The following is a 25,015-nucleotide window of genomic DNA, read 5'->3' as shown; positions in this document are numbered from 1 at the left end:
GGCATTGTGGGGGGTGCCTGTGGTCCCAGCTACTCGGGAGGCTAAGGCAAGAGAATCACTTAAGCCCAAGAGTTTGAGGTTGCTGTGAGCTGTGACGCCACGGTACTCTGACAGCTAAATAAATAAATAAATAAAAATGGGCAAAATATCTCAATAGACATATCTCTAAACAAGATATACAAGTGGTCAATAAGCACAGGAAGAGATGCCCAACATCATAAGTCATCACACAAATGCCAATTAAAACCACAATGAGATACAATTACACACTTACTAGGATAGTTATAATCAAAAAGACAGACAATAATAAATGCTGGTGAGAACAAGGAGAAATTGGAACCCTTACATATTGCTGGTGAGAATATCAAATGACACTACAGCTTTGCAAAAGAGTCGGGCGGCGCCTGTGGCTCAGTGGGTAGGGCGCCGGCCCCATATACCTAAGGTGCCGGGTTCGAACCCGGCCCCGGCCAAACTGCAACCAAAAAATAGCCAGGCATTATGGTAGGCACCTGTAGTCCCAGCTACTCGAGAGGCTGAAGCAAGAGAATCTCCTAAGCCCAAGAGCTGGAGGTTGCTGTGAGCTGTGACGTCACAACACTCTACCAAGGGTGACAAAGTGAAACTCTGTCTCTTAAAAAAAAAAAAAAGTCTGGCAGTTCCTCAAAAGGTTAAACATAGAATGACACAACAATTCTGCTCCTAGGTATATACCCAAAAGAAATAAAAACACATGTCCACACAAAAACTTTATGTAATGTTCAGCAGGTTTATTCAGAATAGCCAAAAAGTCTCAATAACCCAAATGCCTATAAACTGATGAATGGATAAATAAAATGGGGTATAGCCATATAACAGAATATTACCAGGCCATAAGAAGAAGTACCAATATGTTACAACATAACAAACCTTGAAAACATTATACTAAGTGAAAGAAGTCAGTCACAAATGACCATATACTACGCGATTTCACTTCTGTTAATGCCCAGAGTAGACAAATCCATAGAGACAGTAGATTCATAGCTGTGTAGGGATGGTGGAACTGGGGGTGACTGCTAGTGAGTACGGAGTTTGTTTCTGAGGTGCTAAAAATATTCTGGAATGGCTCGGTGCCTGTGGCTCAAGCGGCTAAAGTGCCAGCCACATACACCTGAGCTGGCAGGTTCAAATCCAGCCCGGGCCGGCCAAACAACAATGACGGCTGCAACCAAAAAATAGCCAGGCGTTGTGGCAGGCGCCTGTAGTCCCAGCTACTCGGGAGGCGGAGGCAGGAGACTCACTTGAGCCCAGGAGTTGGAGGTTGCTGTGATCTGTGATGCTACTGCACTCTACCCAGGGTGACAGCTTGAGGCTCTGTCTCAAAAAAAAAAAAAAAAAATATATATATATATATATATATTCTGGAATTAGTGGTGATAGTTGCACAACTCTGTGACTATATAAAACCACTGAATTGTACACTTTAAATAGGTGAGTTACCTAATATATTAATTATATATTCATATAATTTTAAAAGGAAAACAAAAGACAAAGGATAAAAGCTTTTTAAAAAATAATCGCATGAATGTTCCAAAGTTGATTAAATTGAGGAAGAGCTTATTCCTGTACTGCAGAAATTATTCCAAAAAACTGAGGAAGAAGGAATCTTCCCCAACACATTCTATGAAGCAAACATCACCCTGATACCAAAACCAGGAAAAGACCCAAACAAAAAGGAGAATTTCAGACCAATCTCACTCATGAATATAGATGCAAAAATTCTCAACAAAATCCTAGCCAATAGATTACAGCTTATCATCAAAAAAGTCATTCATCATGATCAAGTAGGTTTCATCCCAGGGATGCAAGCCTGGTTTAACATACGCAAGTCCATAAACGTTATCCACCATATTAACAGAGGCAAAAATAAAGATCACATGATCCTCTCAATAGATGCAGAAAAAGCATTTGATAAAATCCAGCATCCTTTTCTAATTAGAACACTGAAGAGTATAGGCATAGGTGGCACATTTCTAAAACTGATTGAAGCTATCTATGACAAACCCACAGCCAGTATTTTACTGAATGGAGTAAAACTGAAAGCTTTTCCTCTTAGAACTGGAACCAGACAAGGTTGTCCTCTGTCACCTTTACTATTCAACATAGTGCTGGAAGTTCTAGCCAATACAATTAGGCAAGACAAGGAAATCAAGGGAATCCAAATGGGAGCAGAGGAGGTCAAACTCTCCCTCTTTGCTGACGACATGATCTTATACTTAGAGAACCCCAAAGACTCAACCACAAGACTCCTAGAAGTCATCAAAAAATACAGTAATGTTTCAGGATATAAAATCAATGTCCACAAGTCAGTAGCCTTTGTGTACACCAATAACAGTCAAGATGAGAAGCTAATTAAGGACACAACTCCCTTCACCATAGTTTCAAAGAAAATGAAATACCTAGGAATATACCTTACGAAGGAGGTGAAGGACCTCTATAAAGAAAACTATGAACTCCTCAGAAAGGAAATAGCAGAGGATATTAACAAATGGAAGAACATACCATGCTCATGGTTGGGAAGAATCAACATTGTTAAAATGTCTATACTTCCCAAAGCAATCTACCTATTCAATGCCATTCCTATCAAAGTACCTACATCGTACTTTCAAGATTTGGAAAAAATGATTCTGCGTTTTGTATGGAACCGGAAAAAACCCCGTATAGCTAAGGCAGTTCTTAGTAACAAAAATAAAGCTGGGGGCATCAGCATACCAGATTTTAGTCTGTACTACAAAGCCATAGTGGTCAAGACAGCATGGTACTGGCACAAGAACAGAGACATAGACACTTGGAATCGAATTGAACACCAAGAAATGAAACTAACATCTTACAACCACCTAATCTTCGATAAACCAAACAAGAACTTACCTTGGGGGAAAGACTCCCTATTCAATAAATGGTGTTGGGAGAACTGGATGTCTACATGTAAAAGACTGAAACTGGACCCACACCTTTCCCCACTCACAAAAATTGATTCAAGATGGATAAAGGACTTAAATTTAAGGCATGAAACAATAAAAATCCTCAAAGAAAGCATAGGAAAAACACTGGAAGATATTGGCCTGGGGGAAGACTTCATGAAGAAGACTGCCATGGCAATGGCAACAACAACAAAAATAAACAAATGGGACTTCATTAAACTGAAAAGCTTCTGTACAGCTAAGGAGACAATAACCAAAGCAAAGAGACAACCCACACAACGGGAAAGGATATTTGCATATTTTCAATCAGACAAAAGCTTGATAACCAGGATCTATAGAGAACTCAAATTAATCCACATGAAAAAAGCCAACAATCCCTTATATCAATGGGCAAGAGACATGAATAGAACTTTCTCTAAAGACGACAGACGAATGGCTAACAAACACATGAAAAAATGTTCATCATCTCTATATATTAGAGAAATGCAAATCAAAACGTCCCTGACATATCATCTAACCCCAGTGAGAATGGCCCACATCACAAAATCTCAAAACTGCAGATGCTGGCGTGGATGTGGAGAGAAGGGAACACTTTTACACTGCTGGTGGGACTGCAAACTAGTACAACCCTTCTGGAAGGAAGTATGGAGAAACCTCAAAGCACTCAACCTAGACCTCCCATTCGATCCTGCAATCCCATTACTGGGCATCTACCCAGAAGGAAAGAAATCCTTTTATCATAAGGACACTTGTACTAGACTGTTTATTGCAGCTCAATTTACAATCGCCAAAACGTGGAAACAGCCTAAATGCCCACCAACCCAGGAATGGATTAACAAGCTGTGGTATATGTATACCATGGAATACTATTCAGCCATTAAAAAAAATGGAGACTTTACATCCTTCGTATTAACCTGGATGGAAGTGGAAGACATTATTCTTAGTAAAGCATCACAAGAATGGAGAAGCATGAATCCCATGTACTCAATCTTGATATGAGGACAATTAATGACAATTAAGGTTATGGGGGGGGAAGCAGAAAGAGGGATGGAGGGAGGGGGGTGGGGCCTTAGTGTGTGTCACACTTTATGGGGGCAAGACATGATTGCAAGAGGGACTTTACCTAACAATTGTAATCAGTGTAACTGGCTTATTGTACCCTCAATGAATCCCCAACAATAAAAAAAAAAATCTAAAAAAAAAAAAAAATAATCGCATGAATGTTCCAAAGTTGATTAAATTGAGTGTATTAAATCCCACCTCATGAATGTAGAAGATGTAATCTTAATCATATACAGTATTTATTAAATTAAAATAGCATAATCAGTCCAGGTACTTTAGTTCAGGTTATTAAACTGTCAATATTTATACATTGGCTGAAACCCCCAAAACGGAAAGCAATATAGTTAGAAATAAATACAGGGTTATACTTAGTGATCTAGCAAAGAAAACAAATTAACTAGTAAAATGATAAAATTCATTACTCTCCCTCAGTTGGGAAGGGCTGTGATTGTTCATTATGAAAAAGAATGGCCAGGTGCGGTGGCTCATGGCTATAATCCTAGCACTCTGGGAGGCCAAGGCAGGTGGATTGCTTCAGCTCACAAGTTCGAGACCAGTCTGAGCAAAAGCAAGACCCCCGTCTCCACTAAAAATAGAAAAACTGAGGTAAGAGGATCACTTGAGCCCAAGAGTTGGAGGTTGCTGTGAGCTGTGATGCCACAGCACTCTACCCAGGGCAACAGCTTGAGACTCTGTCTCAAAAAAAAAAAAAAAAAAGAGAGAGAGAGAAAGAAAACAAATCTGGATGTAGAAAAAGAGCTGAAATCAAGCATATTTGCGATGTGCTATGGTTCATGAAACTATGCCTGTGAAAATAGTGGAAGGAAAATATAATCCATACAAAAAGAGAATTCACATCCATATGATCCTATCAGTCCAACCTGCTTTTGTTATTCAGTACAATCGCCTATTCTAGATGTATAAGAATATAGAGTAGGGAATGGCAAACATTTTCTGTAAATACTTTAGGGTTTACAATCTAAGGACTATATGATCTCCTTACACTACTCAACACTGCCACTGTAGTATGAAAGCAGCCATAAACAATATGCAAACAAATGAGTAAGGCTATGTTCCAATAAAACTTGTTTATAGAAACTGACATGTGAATTTCACATAATTTTCACATGTCAAAAATTATTCTTGTCATTTTTTTCCCAACCATCAAAAAAAGTGAAAAACATTCTTAGCTCATAAGAAAAAAAAAAAAAAACCATAGGTGACAAGATGGATTTGGCCCACAGGCTGTATTTTGCCAACCACTGAAAGAAGTATGCTTCGAGTATTAAAATACAGATCCACACCCACACACACACTTCAACATATTGGAATGCAAGAACAAGCAACCAAGTCTTACACTACACAAAAACACTCACCAAAAACAGAATAAGTATGCCTCAAGTGGGAAATGGTGACAAAAACTATCAAGAATGTTTATAGGTGTTGCTTCAATTGCCCAGGGCGTCCTCCTCATAAAACATTCTCCCAGGCCTATTTCTTCAAGTGTTTTCCCTGTACTTTCTTCTAGTATTTTTATAGTTTCATGTCTTAAGTTTAAATCTTTTATCCAGTGAGAGTCTATTTTTGTTATGGGTGTGGGTCAGGTTTCAGTCTTCTACAGGTCGCCAGCCAGTTCACTCAGCACCATTTGTTAAATAGGGAGTCTTTTCCCCACTGAGTGTTTTTAATTGGCTTGTCAAAGATCAAATGACGGTAAGTAGCTGGGTTTATCTCTTGGTTCTCTATTCTGTTCCATATATCTACCTGTCTATTTTTGTGCCAGTACCATGCTGTTTTGATCACTATCGATTTATAGTATAGTCTGAGGTCTGATGATGTGATTTCTCCTGATTTGTTTTTATTTCTGAGTAATGTCTTGACTATTCGAGGTTTTTTTCTGATTCCATATAAAGTGAAGTATTTTTTTTTAGGTCTTTAAAGTATGACAGTAGTGCTTTAATAGGAATTGCATTAAAATTTTATATGGGATCTAATCAAACTAAAAAGCTTCTGCACAGCCAAGAACACGGTATGTAAAGCAAGCAGACAGCCCTCAGAATGGGAGAAGATACTTGCAGGTTATGTCTCTGACAAAGATAATAACCAGAATCCACAGAGAACTCAAACGTATTAGCAAGAAAAGAACAAGTGATCCCATCTCAGGTGGGCAAGCGACTTGGAGAGAAACTTCTCTGAAGAAGACAGGCGCACAGCCTACAGACATATGAAAAAATGCTCATCATCCAGGCGGCACCTGTGGCTCAAGGAGTAGGGCGCCGGTCCCATATGCCAAAGGTGGCAGGTTCAAACCTAGCCCCAGCCAAAAACCACAAAAAAAAAAAAATGCTCATCATCCTTAATCATCAGAGAAATGCAAATCAAAACTACTTTGAAATATCATCTAACTCCACTAAGATTAGCCCACATCACAAAATCCCAAAACCAGAGATGTTGGTGTGAATGTGAAGAAAAGGGAACACTTCTATACTGCTGGTGGGAATGCAAATTAATATGCTCCTTTTGGAAAGATGTTTGGAGAACACTTAGAGATCTAAAAATAGACCTGCCATTCGATTCTTCAATTCCTCTACTAGGTATATATCCAGAAGACCAAAAATCACATTATAACAAAGATATTTGCATCAGATTGTTTATTGAAGCCCAATTCATAATTGCGAAGTGATGGAAGAAGCCCAAGTGCCCACTGACCCATGAATGGATTAATATATTGTGGTATATGTACACCATGGAATATTATGCAGCCTTAAAGAAAGATGGAGACTTTACCTCTTTCATGTTTACATGGATGGAGCTGGAACATATTCTTCTTAGTAAAGTATCTCAATAATGGAAGAAAAAGTATCCAATGTACTCGGCCCTACTATGAAACTAATTTATAAACACCCACACTTCCATATGAATGCTATAACCCAACTACAGCCCAAGATGAAGGGGAAAGAAGAGGGAGAGGAGTGGGGAGGGGAAGGGGAGGATGGGTAGTGGGAAGGTAATTGGTGGGACCACACCCACGGTGCATTTTACAAGGGTACATGTTAAATCTACTAAGGGTAGAACATAAATGTCTTAACACAATAACTAAGAAAATGCAGTGAAGGCTATGTTTACCAGTTTCATGAAAGTATTTCAAATTGTATATAAAACCAGCACATTATACCCTATAATTGCATTAATATACACAGCTCTGATTTAATGAAAAAATTTTAAAAATGATATTATCATACATTTTATCAAATGTTATTAACGCCTCTGCTGAGATGATCATAAGATGACAAAAAAAAAAGAATGTTTATAGGAATTAAAGTAGTAGTTTTGTTTTGTTTTTTGAGACAGAGTCTCACTATGTCACCCTCGGTAGAGTACCATAGCATCACAGATCACAGCAACCTCAAACTCTTGGGCTTAAGCTATTCTCTTGCCTCAGCCTCCCAAGTAGTTGGGACTATAGGTGCCTGCCACAATGCCTGGCTATTTTTGTTATTGCTGTTGTTGTAGCTGTCATTGCTGTTTAGCAGGGCTGGACTGGGTTCAAACCCACCAGCTCCAGTGTATGTGTCCAGCACCCTAGCCGCTGAGCTACAGGCGCTGAGCCAAAAGTAGTATTTTGGATCAACAATCCACTCTACAACTTTTCCTGATATTATTAGCAATAAGATATTCATAATGACTCCAACAGAAAAGATAAAGGCAATGATTCCATTTCTGCAGCAGTATAATGCATATCAGAATTAGAGATACAGGTTGAATATCCCTAATCCAAAAATCTAAAATCCAAGATGATCAAAAATCTGAAACGTTTTGAGTGCCTACATAATATCACAAGTGGAAAATTCCATACATGACCTCATATGACGGGTTGCAGTCAAAACATATTCAAAACTGAGTTTCACCAGCCTGAGCAAGAGTGAGACCCCGTCTCTAAAAATAGCCATGCATTGTGGTGGGCATCTATAGTCCCAGCTACTCAGGAGGCTGAGGTAAGATGATCACTTGAACCCAAGAGTTCGAGGTTGCTGTGAGCTGTGACACCATAGCACTCTACCGAGGGCGACAAAACAAGGGTCTATATCAAAAATAAAATAAAAAACTTTGTTTCATGCACAAAATTGTCATAAATGTTATATAAAATTACCTTCAGACTGCGTATAATGTGTATATGAAACATAAATGAATTTTGTGTTTTGATATGGGACTCATCTCCAAGATATCTCATTATTTATATGCAAATATTCCAAAATCAAAAAAATCCAAAACATTTCTGGTCCCAAGCATCTCGGATATGGGATACTCAACCTATATTACTTTTAGGTCTAAAATTCCAAGTCATGATATTTTCTCAAGTGAGTCTCTAAAATTCTCAAACCTGGAGTAAATTTTATTTCAGCAACAGGAAGCTGTTATTTACATATAAGACTAATTTCTAGAAAAAAGGTGAGAGGATGACAAAATGTGTTAACTGTTCTTAAAAATTGCCCAAAGGATTTTTCAAAGGGAAAATTATGATTATGGGAAGATCCTATCCTTGGCTACATGCATGAGGCCAATATTAAAAACAGTAAGGAGATTTGACCCTTACACCAAGGAACTGTTCCTAAGAACCTACATAAAGTTACTATTTGATTAACAGGTCAAAGTTCATCTGTTTCCCCTAACCACTTTCTACCTCTTGGTTTATAAGCACAAGGCATTTTTAGCAGAACTATGTGTTCAAGAGTGAGAAATTATCCCTCCTGCCCCCTCACTGCACACTCCTATAGCACTGACAGAAAGAGTAGAGAAACCATTTTCTTAGTACCACGAGAGATGGCTTCTATCACCATATTGACCTGATCTGCAAAGGCAGGCTTGTAATTCATTAGTACACAGAGCACCATCTGCCTTTTCCAGATAAAATTACTTTTTTTTTTTTTTTTTGTAGAGACAGAGTCTCACTGTACCGCCCTCGGGTAGAGTGCCGTGGCGTCACACGGCTCACAGCAACCTCTAACTCTCCAGCTTACGCGATTCTCTTGCCTCAGCCTCCTGAGGAGCTGGGACTACAGGCGCCCGCCACAACGCCCAGCTATTTTTTTGTTGCAGTTTGGCTGGGGCTGGGTTTGAACCCGCCACCCTCGGCATATGGGGCCGGCGCCCTACTCACTGAGCCACAGGCGCCGCCCTACATTTTTTTTTTTAATTTTAGTTTTATTTTTTTCAGTTTTTGGCCAGGGCTGGGCTTGAACCTGCCACCTCTGGTATATGGGACTGGTGCCCTACTCCTTTGAGCCACAGGCACTGCCCCAGATAAAATTACATTTTAAGACAAAAAAATGAATACTCATTTAGGTTTCACAACTTTAAACAATGGAATGTTGGGAAACTGCTCCTGACAAAGCAGCCTGCTATACATTCACCCAACCACCTGTCACTAACATCATTCCCCAACACAAAGGGCTATTTTTATGCAGTACACTACGGAGATAGATACTATCCCATTGCCATAGCAACAAGTTTTCCAGAAGATATGCTAACCCATGAAGAATGCAAAAGAAAACAAAGCTATTTCTTTGCATTTGCTTTTAAAATACATGAGAAAAGTTCTAAGTTTTTATAAGGCCTCAATTTGCTCAATCGGGCCTTAGCAGGTTTGAACAATGCATAAAGAAATCCTGAGTGCATAAATATAAACATACAGCTATTTCTACTGTACATATTTAAGGTGTGTAGTGTGATGTTTTGATATACATACCCACATGAAATGATTACTACAGGTAAGCGATTAACCAGTCCATCACCTTCCATAGTTAACCTGCATGTAATGTGTGCTAACAGCCCCTAAAAGTTAAACTCTCTTAGCAAATTTTCAATTTATAATATTAGCAAGAGTCCTCTGTCATGTATTAGATCTCTAGACTTTTGTATCCTAAATAATTGCAAGTTTGTACCCTTTGAGCTACATCTTCCCATTTCTTTCCCCTCCCCGGCCCTGGTAACCATAGTTCTATTCTGTTTCTGTGTATTCGAATTTTTTTTTCAGATTTCACATAAGTGAGATCATGTAGTTATTTCCCTGAGTATGGTTCACTGCACTTAACATAATGTCCCTCAGGTTCATCCATTTGTTGTCACAAATGGTAGTATCTCCTTTTTTTTTTTTTTTTTTTGTAGAGACAGAGTCTCACTTTATGGCCCTCGGTAGAGTGCTGTGGCCTCACACAGCTCACAGCAACCTCCAACTCCTGGGCTTAAGCAATTCTCTTGCCTCAGCCTCCCGAGTAGCTGGGACTACAGGCGAGTATCTCCTTTTTTAAGGATGAATAACATTCCATTGTATCTATACACCGAATTTCCTTATTCACTCATCTATAGACAGACCCTTAAGTTCTTTCCATGCCTTAGTTACTGTGACTAATGCTGCAATGAACACAAAAGTTCAGATATCTCTTTGACATCCTGACTTCATTTCCTTTGGGGACATACCCAGAAGAGGAAATTCTGGATCATACGGTAGTTTTATTTTCGTTTTTTGAGGAACTTCCAAACTGTTTTCTATAATGACTATACCAATCTACATTCCCAGTATGTGCCAGGGTTCCCTTTTCTTCACACCCTGACTGCCACTCGATATCTCTTGTCTTTTTGTGTAATAGCTATCCTAACAGGTGAACAGTAGTTTTGTTTTGCATTTCCCTAATGATTAGGGATGTTGAACACCTTTTCATATACCTGTTGGCCTTTTGTATGTGTTCTTTGGAAAAACAAATATTCAGGCCCTTTGCCTATTTTTTAATTAGATTATTTTCTTACTATTCAGTTGCATGAGTTTCTTACATATTTTGGATATTAACCCCTTATCACATACATATGGCTTGCAAATATTTTCTTCCAATACACAGGCTGCCTTTTTTATTTTGCTAATTGTTTTCTTTATTGTGCAGTAACTTTTTAGTTTGATGTAATCTTACATGTGTATTTAAGTGGCTATTTTGTTTTTTTTTTTATATATATTATTATTATTATTATATGGATGGAGCTGGAACATATTCTTCTTAGTAAAGTATCTCAAGAATGGAAGAAAAAGTATGCAATGTACTGAGCCCTACTATGAAACTAATTTATGGCTTTCACATGAAAGCTATAACCCAGTTATAACCTAAGAATATGGGGAAGGGGGAGACGGAGGGGAGGGAGTGGGGAGGATGTATTTTTACTTTTGTTGCCTGCACTTTTGGTGAGATATTAAAAAAAATCATTGCCCAAGGCCAATTTCTAGTACTTTTACCTTATGTTTTTTTCTAGGAGTTTTCAGGTACTGCATTTATGTCTTTTATCCATTTTGAGATTTTTTTGTATATGAAAATAAACGCATTTTTCAGTTGATTTTTTTCACATGGTATATAAGGGTCCTGTTTTCATCTTTGCCCTTGTGGATATCCAGTTTCCCCAGCACCATTTTTTTTTTTTTTTTTTTTTGGAGACAGAGTTTCAAGCTGTTGCCCTGGGTAGAGTGCCATGGCCTCACAGCTCACAGCAACCTCAAACTCTTGGGCTTAAGCAATTCTCTTGCCTCAGCCTCCCAAGTAGCTGGGACTACAGGCATCAGCCACAATGCCCAGCTATTTTGTTGTTGTTGTTGCAGTTCTCACTGTTGTTTAGCTGGCCAGGGCTGGGTTTGAACCCACCAGCCTGGGTGTATATTGCTGGCGCCCTACCCACTGAGCTATGGGTGCCACCCCCAGCACCATTTATTGATGAGACTATCTCCATTTTGTCTCAATTGTGGCCTTATCAAAAAAATAGTTGATAATACACACTTGAGTTTATTTGGGGACTCTATGTTTTATTCCACTGATGTATGTGTGTGGTTTTATGCCACACATAAATAGTACCAGTAAATAATTATGCCAGTAGTATACTATTTTGATTAATATTGCTTTGTACCACAGCATAATTTAAAATCAGGATATGTGATACCTTTACCTTTTCTTCCTTAAGATTGTTTTGGCTATTCTGGTACTTCTGTTGTATTGTACAAATTTTAGAATTGTTTTTCCTATTTCTGTGAAAAAAAGTCATTGGAATTCTGATAGGGATTGCACCGAATCTATATATCATTTTGGGTAAGTACAGACATTTTAACAATACTGTATTAATTGTTAATTAATTTTTCAACCCATAAACACAGGGTATCTTTCCATTTATTCATGTCTTCAATTTCTTTCAACAGTGTTTTATAATTTTCAGTATCAGATTCTTCACATCCTTAGTTAAATTTATTCCCAAGTATTTTTTTGTTTTTTATACTGTCATAAATGGGATTGTTTTTTGATTTTCTTCAGATTGACCATTATTGGTATAAAGAAAAGCAATTGTTTTTTGTATGCTAGTCTTGTATCCTGTAACTTCACTGAATTCATTTATTATTCCTAAGAAATTTTTGTGAAGTCTCTATGGTTTTTCACATACAAGATTGTGTCATCTACAAACAGGGATAATTTTACTTCTTCATTTCTTTTTCTTATCTGATGGCTCTTGCTAGTACTTTCAATATTGTATTAAATAAAAGTAGCAAGAGTGGGCATCTTTGCCTTGTACCAGATCTTAAAAGAAAAGCTTTCAATCTGAGTCCTAGTGGCTCATGCCTGTAATCCTAACACTCCGGGAGGGTGAAGCAGGAGGATTCCTTGAGCTCAGGAATTCGAGACCAGCTTGCGCAAGATTGAGACTCTAATCTCCATAAATAATTAAAAACAAAACTCAGCCATGCTTCATAGTGCATACCTGTAGTCCCAACTACTGGGAAGGCTGAGTTGAGGTAGTCAAGCGATTCTCCTGCCTCCACCTCCTGGAGCCCAAGAGGCTGAGGTTGCTGTGAGCTATGATGATGCCACTGCACTCTACTCAGGGCAACAGAGTGAGACACTGTCTCAACAACAAAAAACAAAAAAAGAAAAGCTTTCCATTTTTCTCTATTGATGACATTAGCTGTGGACTTATCATAGGTGACTTTTATTATAATAAGGAAATGTCGGGGGGAAAAAAAGGAAATGTCCTTCTAAACTTATTTTTTTTTTTTTTTGAGACAAGAGTTTCATTTTGTCACTTTGGTAGAGTGCCATGGTGTCACAGCTCATAGCAACCTCCAACTCTTGGGCTTAAGCGATTCTCTTACCTCAGCCTCCCAAGTAACTGGGACTACAGGTGCCCACCACAATGCCCAGCTATTTTTAGAGACAAGGTCTCGCTCTGGCTCAGGCTGGTCTCGAACCTGTGAACTCAGGCAATCTGCCCACCTCAACCTCCCAGAGTGCTAGGAGTATAGGCATGAGTCACTGTGCCCAGCCCTTCTAAACCTATTTTGTTAAGAATTTTTTTTTTTTTTTTTATTGCTTGGGATTGATTGAGGGTAGAAAGAATTAGGTTACACTTATTGCATTTGTTAGATAAAGTCCCTCTTATAATTGTATCCCGCCTCCAAGAGGTGTGCCATACACCGTGACCCCCATCCCTCTCCCTTCTCCCCTCTCCCTGCTCCCTCATTCCCCTACCCCCCTTGTATTAGCTCATCTGTGTTAAGAATTTTTATCATGAAAAGATGCTGAACTTTGTCAAATGCTTTTTCTACAACTATTGAGATGATCATGGGTTTTCATCTTTCATTTTGTTAATGTGGCATATCACATTGATTGTTTTGTATATGTTAAACCAACCTTGCACCCTAGGGATAAAACCTCACTTCATCATGCTGTATGATCATTTTGATGTGTTGTTAAATTCAGTTTGCTAGCATTTCATTGAGGATTTTTTAACCTATATTCATCAGAAATATTGGCCTGTAATTTTCTTTTCTTGTGGTATGATGATCCCTACAACAAAGAATGATCCATTGAATACTATTCAGTCCTGAAGAAGGATGACTTGATGCCTTTTGCAACAATTTGTATGGAACTGGACAGCATTACCCTAAATGAAGTATCTGAAGAATAGAAAAACAAACACCACATATACTCACTATTAAATTGGAATTAACTAATAAGCATGCATGTGCATACAGGGAAATAAAACTCAATGGGAATCAAGCAGGAGGGGAGGGGTAAAGGGAATAAACAAAAACCTACCTAACGGGTTCAATGAACACTATCTGGGTGACAAGCACACTTATAACCCTACCTCAAGTATTATAAGAGTGATCCATGTAACCAAAAACATTTGAATCCCTGTAATACTTTGAAATTTAAAAAGAAAAAGAATGATCCAACCTGAAAGTGTCAGTAATGCCAAGACTAAATTTTACACACTTCACTTCCATTGCCATGTCTCAGGATTAGGACCATAAGGGTAGCAGAGTATATGCAAAGGAGAGGAGTTTAAAACAATGTTAAATAATTTTAAAGAGATCCTAAAGGGGAAAAAAAAAACTCAAAAAGCAGAGCACACCAAACACCTCGAGAGGCAAAAAGTTGTTGTTGTATTACCATCTGTTTTTCACAAGGCTGACCCTGAACTAAAGGAGAGACAAAGAGATTATTGTATTGAACATGTTCTTTTGAAGGCATCGGGGGCAAACATTACACATATCAGAAAGCCTATGATTGAAAAACAATTCTGAATTGCTGGCATTTACGGGAGTCACTTCAATTATTCAGAATATTAACACAGGTGAAACAATTACCTATGCCCAGGAGACTGAACCAAAATATTTTTCTGTAAACCAGTGGCAAAGTATTACAAATGAATTAAGTCAAAGCAAACATTTCCCACTAGCCTCTCTGGATCCTGAATGATATTACGAGGATCACTGAGTTTCTCCTATCTGTTAAAATGACTTTTTCCTTCAAGTCTGTGCTCTAGCCGAAGCCTCTGAAGGACAAATAGTACCAGTAAATAAAACAGGCCCAACATGTAGCTGGCACTTGCTTCAGAGGGGTTGTCCTTCCTCCTTCACAGCGAAGCACAGCTGAGATGGCCAGATAAAATGGTCGTGAGCACAGCTCAGAGCCAGGACTGCAGAGATTGTCCCTGGTGAAGTCTCAGAGGAAACAGCTGAGCGTCCATTTTCTCCCGGCTTCCTGCAGGACAGAATAGAGGGCCCTAGTAGCTTTAGGGAACCTGGTTCCTGATTGTGGACTTGCCAGCAACACTGCTGCCATTTGACTGTGAAAAACAGTGAACTGACATCTCACAGCTCTTCAGACCAGGGCTTTGTAACTATTTTTCTCCCTTTGAGAGTCCGTTATATGAGCCTCTTCTGAGAATAACGCTTTTAAAGCATAAAATTAAACAGTTCGAATAAAATACACAAGACTATAAAATAAATATACTGAAATATAGTTATCAAAATATCAAAAAACAAATCTGTGGTATTAATACATTGTTTCTTTATTAACTCATGAATAATAAGATCACCCAAAGTCTAAATTATTCTGAACCATCACTGAAATATCTGTGACAAGGCGGCGCCTGTGGCTCAAGGAGTAGGGCGCTGGTCCCATATGCCAGAGGTGGCGGGTTCAAACCCAGCCCCGGCCAAAAACCACAAAAACAAACAAAAAAAAAAAAAAAAAAGAAATATCTGTGACAATTATAGTATGACTTTTAAAAGATCCCATTTCAGCTTGATGCCTATGGCTCAAGTGGCTAAGGCACCAGCCACATACACCTGAGCTGGTGGGTTCGAATCCAGCCCAGGCCCGCCAAACAACAATGACGGCTGCAACCAAAAAATAGCCGGGCATTGTGGTGGGCGCCTGTAGTCCCAGCTACTTGGGAGGCAGAGATAGGAGAATCGCTTGAACCCAGGAGTTGGAGGTTGCTGTGAACTGTGATGCCACGGCACTCTACCCAGGGTGACAGCTTGAGGCTCTGTCACAAAAATAAAAATAAAAGATCCTATTTCTATAGGTGATAAAATCACAGGTAGTGCCAATACTCCTGTGGTTTGTTGGCTACATGCATACTAGCAGGATGTGCTCAATTTTACTTCAGGGGGTTAGTAAAAATAAAGAGGTAGTTCTTTTCCAGATCTAAATTCATACAGCCCTGAACTGGACTCAGGTTAAGAAGGCCTGCTCTACAGTGCGCCTGGGCAGGAGGAGCCATGCAAGGCACACACAGCTGCTCTTCCACCTTTTTTTCCCCTGCCTCCTACTAGTTAAGAGGAAAAACAAATTGCCTAAAGACTAAAATTGAAACAACCTAAGAAGCTATATATTTGCCAGTTCGACTTGGGATAAGAAATGAATTATACATGAAAATGTTTCTTAAAAAGATTTTTAAAAATCTAAATCAGTGGCTGAGCAAAACATATATATACACACACATACATACAAATATATATTCTGGCCTCGAAGAGCTAAACAGAATAATTTTCTACTTCAGACAAATCCTGGAAAGCAAATGTGGCGGAAAGACCCTCAAGTGTTCCCCAATAATTCTCATTTCCTAGTGTCTGTGCTTTTGCATAATCCTTTCCCCCTGAGTGAAAACAGAACCTGTGCCTTGCTTCTAATCAATGGAATATGGCAAAGGTGATCAGATGCCAGTTCTCTTAGCTGACCAGAGTGAGACACTCTCCTGCTGGCCTTAAAGAAGCAAACAGCCATGTTGTGAACTGCCTAGGGAGAAGGCCATGGGCAGAGGACTACAGGTGACTTTGAGGAGCTGAGAGCCTCAATCCTAAAGTCACAGGCACTGAATTCTATCAACAACCAAATGAGCTTGGCAGAGGTCCCCAAGCTCCCAAAAGGACTGCAGCCCAGTTGACATCTTGATGGCAGCTTTATAAAACTGCAAGGACTCAGCTAAGCCACTTCTAGACTCCCAGCTCACAGAATCTGAGAGACAATAAATGTGTGCTGTTTTAAGATGCTAAATTTGTGGTAAATCATTATATAGGGTGTTTCAAAAGTCACCCCTACAGTCACCATGCATAGGGAAGATGGGAAATTGTAGCTAAATGTACCTTTATTTACAAAATAGTCATTATAAAATTTTACAAAGTATTTACAAAATATTCTGTACATGTTGGTTATCTCTTTGTAAAAATTTGTAGTGACTATTTCGTGAATAAAGGTACCTTTAGCTACAATTTCCCATTTTTCCTATGTATGGTGACTTTAGGGATGACTTTTGAGACATTCTGTAGAACAGTAGATAACTAATGCAGTAACTAATAGAGGGGGTAACAAACCATACCAGTTTGCCTGGGACTGTGAAAACTGAAAGTCTCATGCCCCAGGAAATTCTTCAGTCCCCAGCAAGCCTGGTCAATTGGTTGCCCAATAGGTAAGTATGAAGAATAGAATACCCTAAATATAAAATATAAAAACTTGCCTTTAGGAAATAATAGAAAGTTTGAAAAAACCTGGAAAGGAATCAACCTCTCTTTTAAAAATGATAATTAGCAAAACAACCCAACATTTCCTCCAAACCAATTTTTTATGCCCTTAGAGTAGGGCAGCCCCTACTTAGGAGTATTAATCTAGGACAATGCTCAAATCTATCTTGTATTTCTAGTCTTCAGTTGGTTACTTTCTCAGTCTCCCTATGGTTTCCCCAACTATTTTAAATCAGCTTTCAAACACCTCAATGACTGCCAATGGCTTGATTGTGCTGAACCATCATCAGTCTTGCCATTTGACCACAGGCCACAGATACCTTTTCTGCCCATCTTAATCCTCTTCATCTTCCCATCTCCTTCTGACTACCTTCCCTTCTTCCATAAAGATAAGCTGTATGAATCATATGGTGTCTGAGACTTGCTTCAGGATAACAGAGGGAAGGGAGCAAAGGTAGGAATATAGATAGAACATAATTAGCCATGCGTTGTGGGTTGTTGAGCCTAAGTGGTAAGTATAGTGGGGTTTCATGCGTTATTCTATCTACTTGTTTGCTTCAAGTTTTCCATTTTTTTAAAGATGAGGGGGGAAAGCCCACGAAAGCCTAATTAGCTCAAAGGTCTTCTAACACCCTCAAGAATATCAATATGGGCCAGGCACGGTGGCTCATGTCTGTAATCCTAGCACTCTGGGAAGCCAGGCAGGTGGATTGCCTGAGCTCACAGGTTCAAGACCAGCCTGAGCCAGACTTCGTCTCTAAAAATAGCCAAGTATTGTGACCAGCGCCTAGAGTCCCAGCTATTTGGGAGGCTGAGGCAAGAGAATCAATTGAGCCCAAGAGTTTTTGAGGTTTCTATGAGCTGTGATGCCACGGCACTCTACCAAGGGTGACAAAGTGAAACTCTGTCTCAGAAAAAAAAAAAAAGACTATCAGTATGCATTCTGCTGTCTATGAAGGTGTTTCAAATGTTCATACATGTTTAGAACAGTCCCCCAATCACATGAAAGTCTATAGAAATAAGGAAAATGCCACCTACTTTCCTTTAGCACAAGCATCTCTACAGCACCATAACAATGAATCATTGTAAAGTGGGTAAAAATGATTTTTTTAAAGGAAACATGGTCTTAGGCAACTCCTGTGAAAGGGTCGTTTGACCCTCTAAGAGGTCGCGAGCCACAGGTTGAGCATGAGGGCCTAGGTCTTCTAGCAAATTCTGGCCTTTACCTCCCAGCAGGGGGTGTACCAGTGTACTACAGTGTGATCCTTACCCCTCGTCCCCCACCCCTAGCTCAGCGGAACAGTATGAGCCCTTCTGTGGGATTTCTGCAACCTCCTAGCTCTGAATAGTACCAGATGCCTCAGTCTCCCTCTCCCTACAGTCCACCACAGATGCCACAGCAGTACTCAGGAGTGTCACTGTCTGGACCAAGTGTGGTGGTCATGCAGCTGAATGTTTGTAATGGACCCCAGCCATTGAACCATCCATGGTCCAGAGGAGTCACTGTAAATATTACAGCATGGACCAGTGGGGTCAGAAGGCTGGAGACCTGTACAATCCTGATAGTAGTCCCCAGGCCAGCACACAGATGAACAGCAGCCCTGTCACATCTCCTAGCCAATCTCCAATACCTTCTCCCGTCACCAACCTCAGCAGTGTCTGCATGGGACTCAGTCCCCTGCCTGTCTTCACACAGTTCTCCGGGGCCTGGGGGCCCAGCACAGGGTGATAGGTGCTACTCCCTCTTGCGCCAGCCATTGCAGTACAATCTGTCCATCTGTCCTCTCTTGCTCCACAGTCCGTCAACTTACACAGTGCACCAGGGACAGAGTGTGCTGAAGCATGGAAACTGGGACAAGAGACAAGCATTCAATCTACCTCCACTGATCTGGGGATGGCAGACGCTGTCCTGGGGCGGGTGCTAGAGGTGACAGATCTCCCTGAGGTGAGAGATCTCCCTGAGGGCATCACCCGTACTGAGGCGGCCGAACTCTTTATGCAGCTTGCCATGTCTGGCGCCAAGATCCAGTGGTTCCAGGATGCCCGGGGGGGTGGGAGGTGGAGGATAGTGGGACTGCCAAGAACAGCCACCACTTGGACCTTGCTGCCTTGCACACCATCATGGCTATGGGCTGTGTTCCCCAGCCTTCTAGCTGCCCAAAATGCCACTCTTCATCTCAACAACTCTGTGAGTCACTTCAAACTTCAAATGGCCAAAAAGAACTATGACCTGAGGATCCTGGAGCGAGCCAGCTCCCAATAAATAGAGGGGAAGGGACAGGCACAGTATGGGCAGAAGGGGTTGAGGGATCCTGACAGACCATGGACAGAGGCAGGAAATAAGGAGGGTGACACTCAACTGGAGCCTGAGCATGAGGGATGGAAACAGATGAGGATGGAAATATTCACATTGGCACTGGACTCTTTGCTCCCCACAGGTTCTCTCATGTTCCTGATTGTGCCCCCTCTGCTTCCCTCTCCTTCCCATCCTCTTCTATCATTTTTTATCTCTTCTCCCCCATAAAATTAATTTCTTTCCATTTTTTTGTCAGGTAGAATTGGGAGGGTCCTACACTTCCCTATTCTATTTCCTTAACATCCCAAGCTTCCTTCCCTTTTTTGGGCTTTACGAATATATTTATATGGACAGAATTAAGAAAAAATTGATTTCCCCATTCTCTCACTTCTCCTATCTTGTCTTCCCAAACTCCACAAAGCTAAAACTGGGGAATGCCCCACCCCCAGAACACTTGTATATTGTTTGTCTGAGATTCATGTGGCAGTAACAGATACAGTATTTAATTGCACATACAGAAGTTTGGTGGTTATATTTACTGTAAATTTTATTTAATCTAGTTTTTTGTTTGGGGCGTAATTAGGAGGAGGCTGGTTTTGTTTTAAAATATAAAAAAAAAATCTGCCTCTGGGGGAAAAAAATGCTGGCCTTCAAATACTGGCGGAATGACTTCACAACCAGGAAAACCAAACACCAATCATTCTTTTTTTTTTTAATTGTTGGGGATTCATTGAGGGTACAAGAAACCAGGTTACACTGATTGTATTTGTTAGTAAAGTCCCTCTTACCAAACACCAATCATTCTAACATAGGTAACTCGATCATGAAGTATTAAAAACCATTTATTTGTTCTTAGACATTCATATTTTCTGTTCCTAGTTTAAAAGTGTTTCATTCTACCATTTTTCTACCTAGTTCTAGAATCCTGCTTTTAAATAAATCACCACATGAAAATAAATATTCTATAAAAAGATTGAAATCAGTCTGCCTTAGGGTCGAGTGCCGTGGTGTCACAGCTCACAGCAACCTCAAACTCTTGGGCTCAAGTGATTCTCTTGCTTCAGCCTTCCCAGTTGCTGGGACTATAGGCAGCCGCCACAATGCCCAGCTAGTTTTTTAAAGACAGGGTCTCTCTCTTGTTCAGGCTGGTCACAAACTCCTGACTTCAAGCAATCCACCTGCCTTGGCCTTCCAGAGTGCTAGGATTACAGGCATGAGCCACTGCACTCGGCCTTCAAAAGGCCTTTTAAAACAAGATATTATGATACATTAAAATATAATTTAGCATGGCTAATAAGTACATGAAAAGATGCTCAACATCATATGTTATTAGGAAGCTGCAAATTAAAACAATGAGATATCATTATACATATATTAGAATGACCAAAATCCAAAATACTGACAGTAACAAATGCTGGCGAAAAGGTGGAGCAATAGGAATTCTCATTCACTGCAGATAGGAATGCAAAATGGTGTAACCACTTGAAAATCAGTTTGGCAATTTCTTTCTACACTAAACATACTCTTACCATACAATCTAGCAATCATGATCCTTGCTAGTTACACAAAATTAGTTAAAAGCTTATGTCAGCACAAAAACCTGCATACAGATGTTTATAACAGCTCTATCTATAATTGCCAAAACTTGGAAGTGACCAAGACGTCCTTTAGTAGGTGAATGGAACTGTGGTACAACCAGACAATGGAATATTATTCAGTGCTAAAAAGAAATGAATCATCGAACCATAAAAAGGCAGAGAGGAATTTTAAATACATTTTACCAACTGAAAAAAGCCAATCTGAAAAGGCTGCATACTTGTATGACTCCACCTATATCATATTCTGAAAAACGCAAAACTGTGGAGATCAGTGGTTGCCAAGAGTTAATGAGGAGGGAAGGATGAATTGGTGGAGCACAGATGTTCAGGACAATGAAACTATTCTGTGGGATACTATAATGGTGGGTACATGTCACTACACATTTGTCCAAACCCCTAGAACATGCAGCACCAAGAGTGAATCTGAACACAGACTTTAATAATCATGTCAATGTAGGTTCAGGGATTATAACTACTGGACCACTCTGGTGCAAGATGTTGACAGTAGGGGAGGGTAGGCAAAGGGGTATACAGAAATGCTCTGTACTCTCTGCTCAATTTTGCTATGAATCTAAAACTGATCTGAAAAAAAGTCTATTAAAAACATGTAGAGATTATATATATACCACATATTCACATATATATACAGATATAGATCTATATCAATCACCTGGAAAAAAACTTTCCCAAGATAACTCTGTATGTTTATTTCCATAACAAAGTAACAGGTGTAGTGGTTTAATTTTACTCCAAGGAGCAGATAGAATTACATATTTTTATAGAAAATTTACTCCTGCTAAGATGGTAAGATTCTCACCCTTCCTGGAAGATTATGGTAATGTTAATTATATGCTTATTAAGAAGAAAACCTGGCTGTTTCCATAGAAACTACCAGGGCTGATTAGTACCTCCATGATTTGAGCAGTTATACCTGTTGGGCCACTTAAATCTAAACGTACAGGTTCCTGTTTAACAGGGAAAGAGTAAAAACATCCACATTTGTTTTTTTTTTTTTTAATGGCTAATACACTGATGGGGTGATGCAAAGTAGGTGAAAGGAGCAAACATACCCACCCCATCAAAGTGGTAGGTAAAAATTAAATCCCTGCCAGTTGCTGACTCTTAGAATTACTTTTTCTTGTCCGGGATGCCTTCAATGTTCTTTTTCACCAATACCAAGAATATCAGGTTACTGTGATTTTGTTAGGTCAAAGGAAAAGGATGTGTTCTGTTCTGCTGAGCTGAATAAGGGAGCTTAAAGCTCTGAGAGATTTACTCCAAGCAATCTTCTAGGGGCATCCCCTTTTGCCAGCATCGGAAACAGTCTTTTGCAAAGAGTTTTCAACTGGACCTCAAATATATAATCTCATTTATGCAAAGACACTGTGCCTTGGGTTCTTTCTAAATCATGTGTACCTTACAAAAGTGTGGGCTCCAACACCAGGAAAGCCTCATCCCAAATTCTGAAGAAGCATCAACCAATATATTTAGATCGAATATGTTCACCTCCTCTTTTCACATCTGATATATTACTGACAACAAAATAAGCCTTACCAGGTACCCAGCTGTTACTTGCTACATAGCCTCAGTCACTTAGTTATTCCTCTTTCAGCTGGGAAGTGGCTACAACATTTAATAAATTGTGCTTAGAAGGATTCTGAGGGCCTCACGTAATAGTCACAGATTGTGTTTTAGGACACTTTCTCTTTACCTGGTCCAGCTTAACTGCTCAGCAGCAGTGGTAGAATTGTCTACATACCAAGGACATCTTAGGGGACAAACAGCCATACTAACTTCTATGACTGCTGTTATAGTTATGTTTTCAGAAATCCTATATTTGAAAAGGTGAAAGATTACAGAGTGCTAAAGTTATGCTCACAAACATAGGCCTATGCATGCTCTAGCAGTATAAAATGCAGCCTTAAGTGATTAAAAAAAAATACCTACAAACAGAATGATGTTCCAAGTGAACCATAAAACCCTAGTAACTCCTTTGGAACTAGATTTTAAAATACCACTCACCACCATAAACAGTCAATTGGTGCTAATAACTTGCATACTACTGCTTTTAAGAAAAGCTTCATTTCACATTTTGTACCTAAACAATCTCATCACCAAGAAATGCTGGTGACATTAAATGACAGACGAAGGACTTCTCAAATAGTCTTTCTCCAAGCTCCAAGGAAAGCACAAAACAAAAACAACCTCTACTGTGGATAGTCTCCTAGTCCTCTGTCAGGTATAGAACAGCCCGAAGGAGGCTATTAAACCCCTTACTTTCCAAGCACTAACAAAATGGGAAACTATAGCTGTCCTCCATGGTGGACTTCTGAGGTCCACCTCTAGCCTCAAATGGGAAACTTAACTTTGACTTGAAAACGTCCTCTTTTGGTCTCATGTCCCTGTTCTGCAACTTGTTATTAAGGTTTTCCAGTTTAACACCAATATTCAGAAATACAGTAGTGGGGAAATATATGTAGTAGTACATACAAATGTATCACAAATACATAGAAAGGCCAGCATTCAGTTCTGGGCTCCGAGCCATATAGACACACACACACCCTTCAAGTTCAAATCCCAGCAAGGCACCCTGAGTGCCCACTCGGGAGAGGGAGAGGCAAGGGCAGTAACCAGAGGTTAAACCAGACACCAGCCAAAACAAACACCACTTCCAGAACAGGGCAAATTTTGGGTCTCGGCAGCTAAAGAACCCCAGAAATGGCCGGGGGAAAGGAAGGAGTGTCAGACGGTCTCAGGGAAGGAAGACGGGTAGCACACCCAGCACTGGGAGAGGAGCTGAGCTGCAGAGGCTGGTGTGCCCGGGGACAAGGGCGTCGCCGCCATCCCCGCCTGCAGAGCCCCCTCTCTGCGAGGTGGCCGAGGCCTCTGGGTCGCTCGGGGCAACCCTGTCACCTCATTCACAACCTCCGACCCCACAGACATTGTCTCCACAGATCCGCAGGGACAAGGGGCGCGGGGACATACCTGGTGCAGCGTCTCAGCGGGCAGCTGTGACGCCCGGAAAAGGTCGGCCACCGGACCGGCTGCCGCGGTCGCCGTGCCGGGGGCGACCCTGGCGGCCTCTGGGGGCCCGGACCCAGGTCCCCCGCCCGCGGCGCCGGCGCAGCGCGCGAAGAGCTCGGAGTAGCACTGCTGCTCCCCCTCACTCAGCACCAGCGGCGGCGGCCCGGTGCCACAGCCCCCGCCCGCCGCCGCCGCCTCCATGGGGTCTGCAAGGGTGCCCGGGGTGCACCCTCCTCGGCTGAGATGCCGCCGCCTCAGTCTCAGCCGCCACCGCCTAGGTCTCCGCCGCCGCCGCCGCCGCCGCCCCCACGCCCCGCAGCTGCCGCGCGGCCGCTTCCTCCCGGCGCGCGCCAGCCCCGCCCCCGGGCTTGAATGTTGTGCCTCCGCCGCGCGGCACATGGAGACAGGCGCGGCGCGACCCAATCGTAGCCCCGGATCCCACCCCGACCCCGCCCCCGCCCCGCCCCGCGCCAGGTAACTAACCCAGAGCGCCACCCGCCTGAGACCCGTCACCTGCTCCTCAGCCCGGGAGGGCGAGGGCCGCGGCGGTTCCAAGCCCACCCTGCGCGGGAGAGGAGTCTTTGGCTCTCTCCGACCAGTTTGGGAAGAGGGCATCAATACCCACCTGGAGAACAGCGCTTTTCGGGGTGGGGTGGGGGAAGGCTGTGGCGGTTTCTCATTGGGAAGCTGGAGCAGGTGTGGTGGCCACACCCTGCTGTACCCTTTCCCGGAAAGGAACAAG

The 25,015-nt window shown here is 41.1% G+C and overlaps 1 protein-coding gene across 5 annotated transcripts in view; it reads right to left on the bottom strand.

The window, feature by feature from the left end:
* The window catches only part of REPS2 (RALBP1 associated Eps domain containing 2), a 313,577-nt gene extending 289,031 nt beyond the window's left edge, over positions 1–24,546 (bottom strand). For all 5 annotated transcript variants that reach the window (XM_053580740.1, XM_053580743.1, XM_053580742.1 and 2 more), the window contains exon 1: positions 24,235–24,546. In XM_053580740.1, the coding sequence (XP_053436715.1) occupies positions 24,235–24,474 (240 nt within the window). In that variant the 5' untranslated portion in view covers positions 24,475–24,546. The remainder of the gene's footprint in view (positions 1–24,234) is intronic.
* Between the last annotated feature and the right edge of the window lie 469 nt (positions 24,547–25,015).

Source organism: Nycticebus coucang, chromosome X (assembly GCF_027406575.1).
Source record: "Nycticebus coucang isolate mNycCou1 chromosome X, mNycCou1.pri, whole genome shotgun sequence".
Classification (NCBI taxonomy): domain Eukaryota; kingdom Metazoa; phylum Chordata; class Mammalia; order Primates; family Lorisidae; genus Nycticebus; species Nycticebus coucang.
Note: the sequence above shows the minus strand (reverse complement) of the source record. Positions and strands in the feature narration are given on the sequence as shown.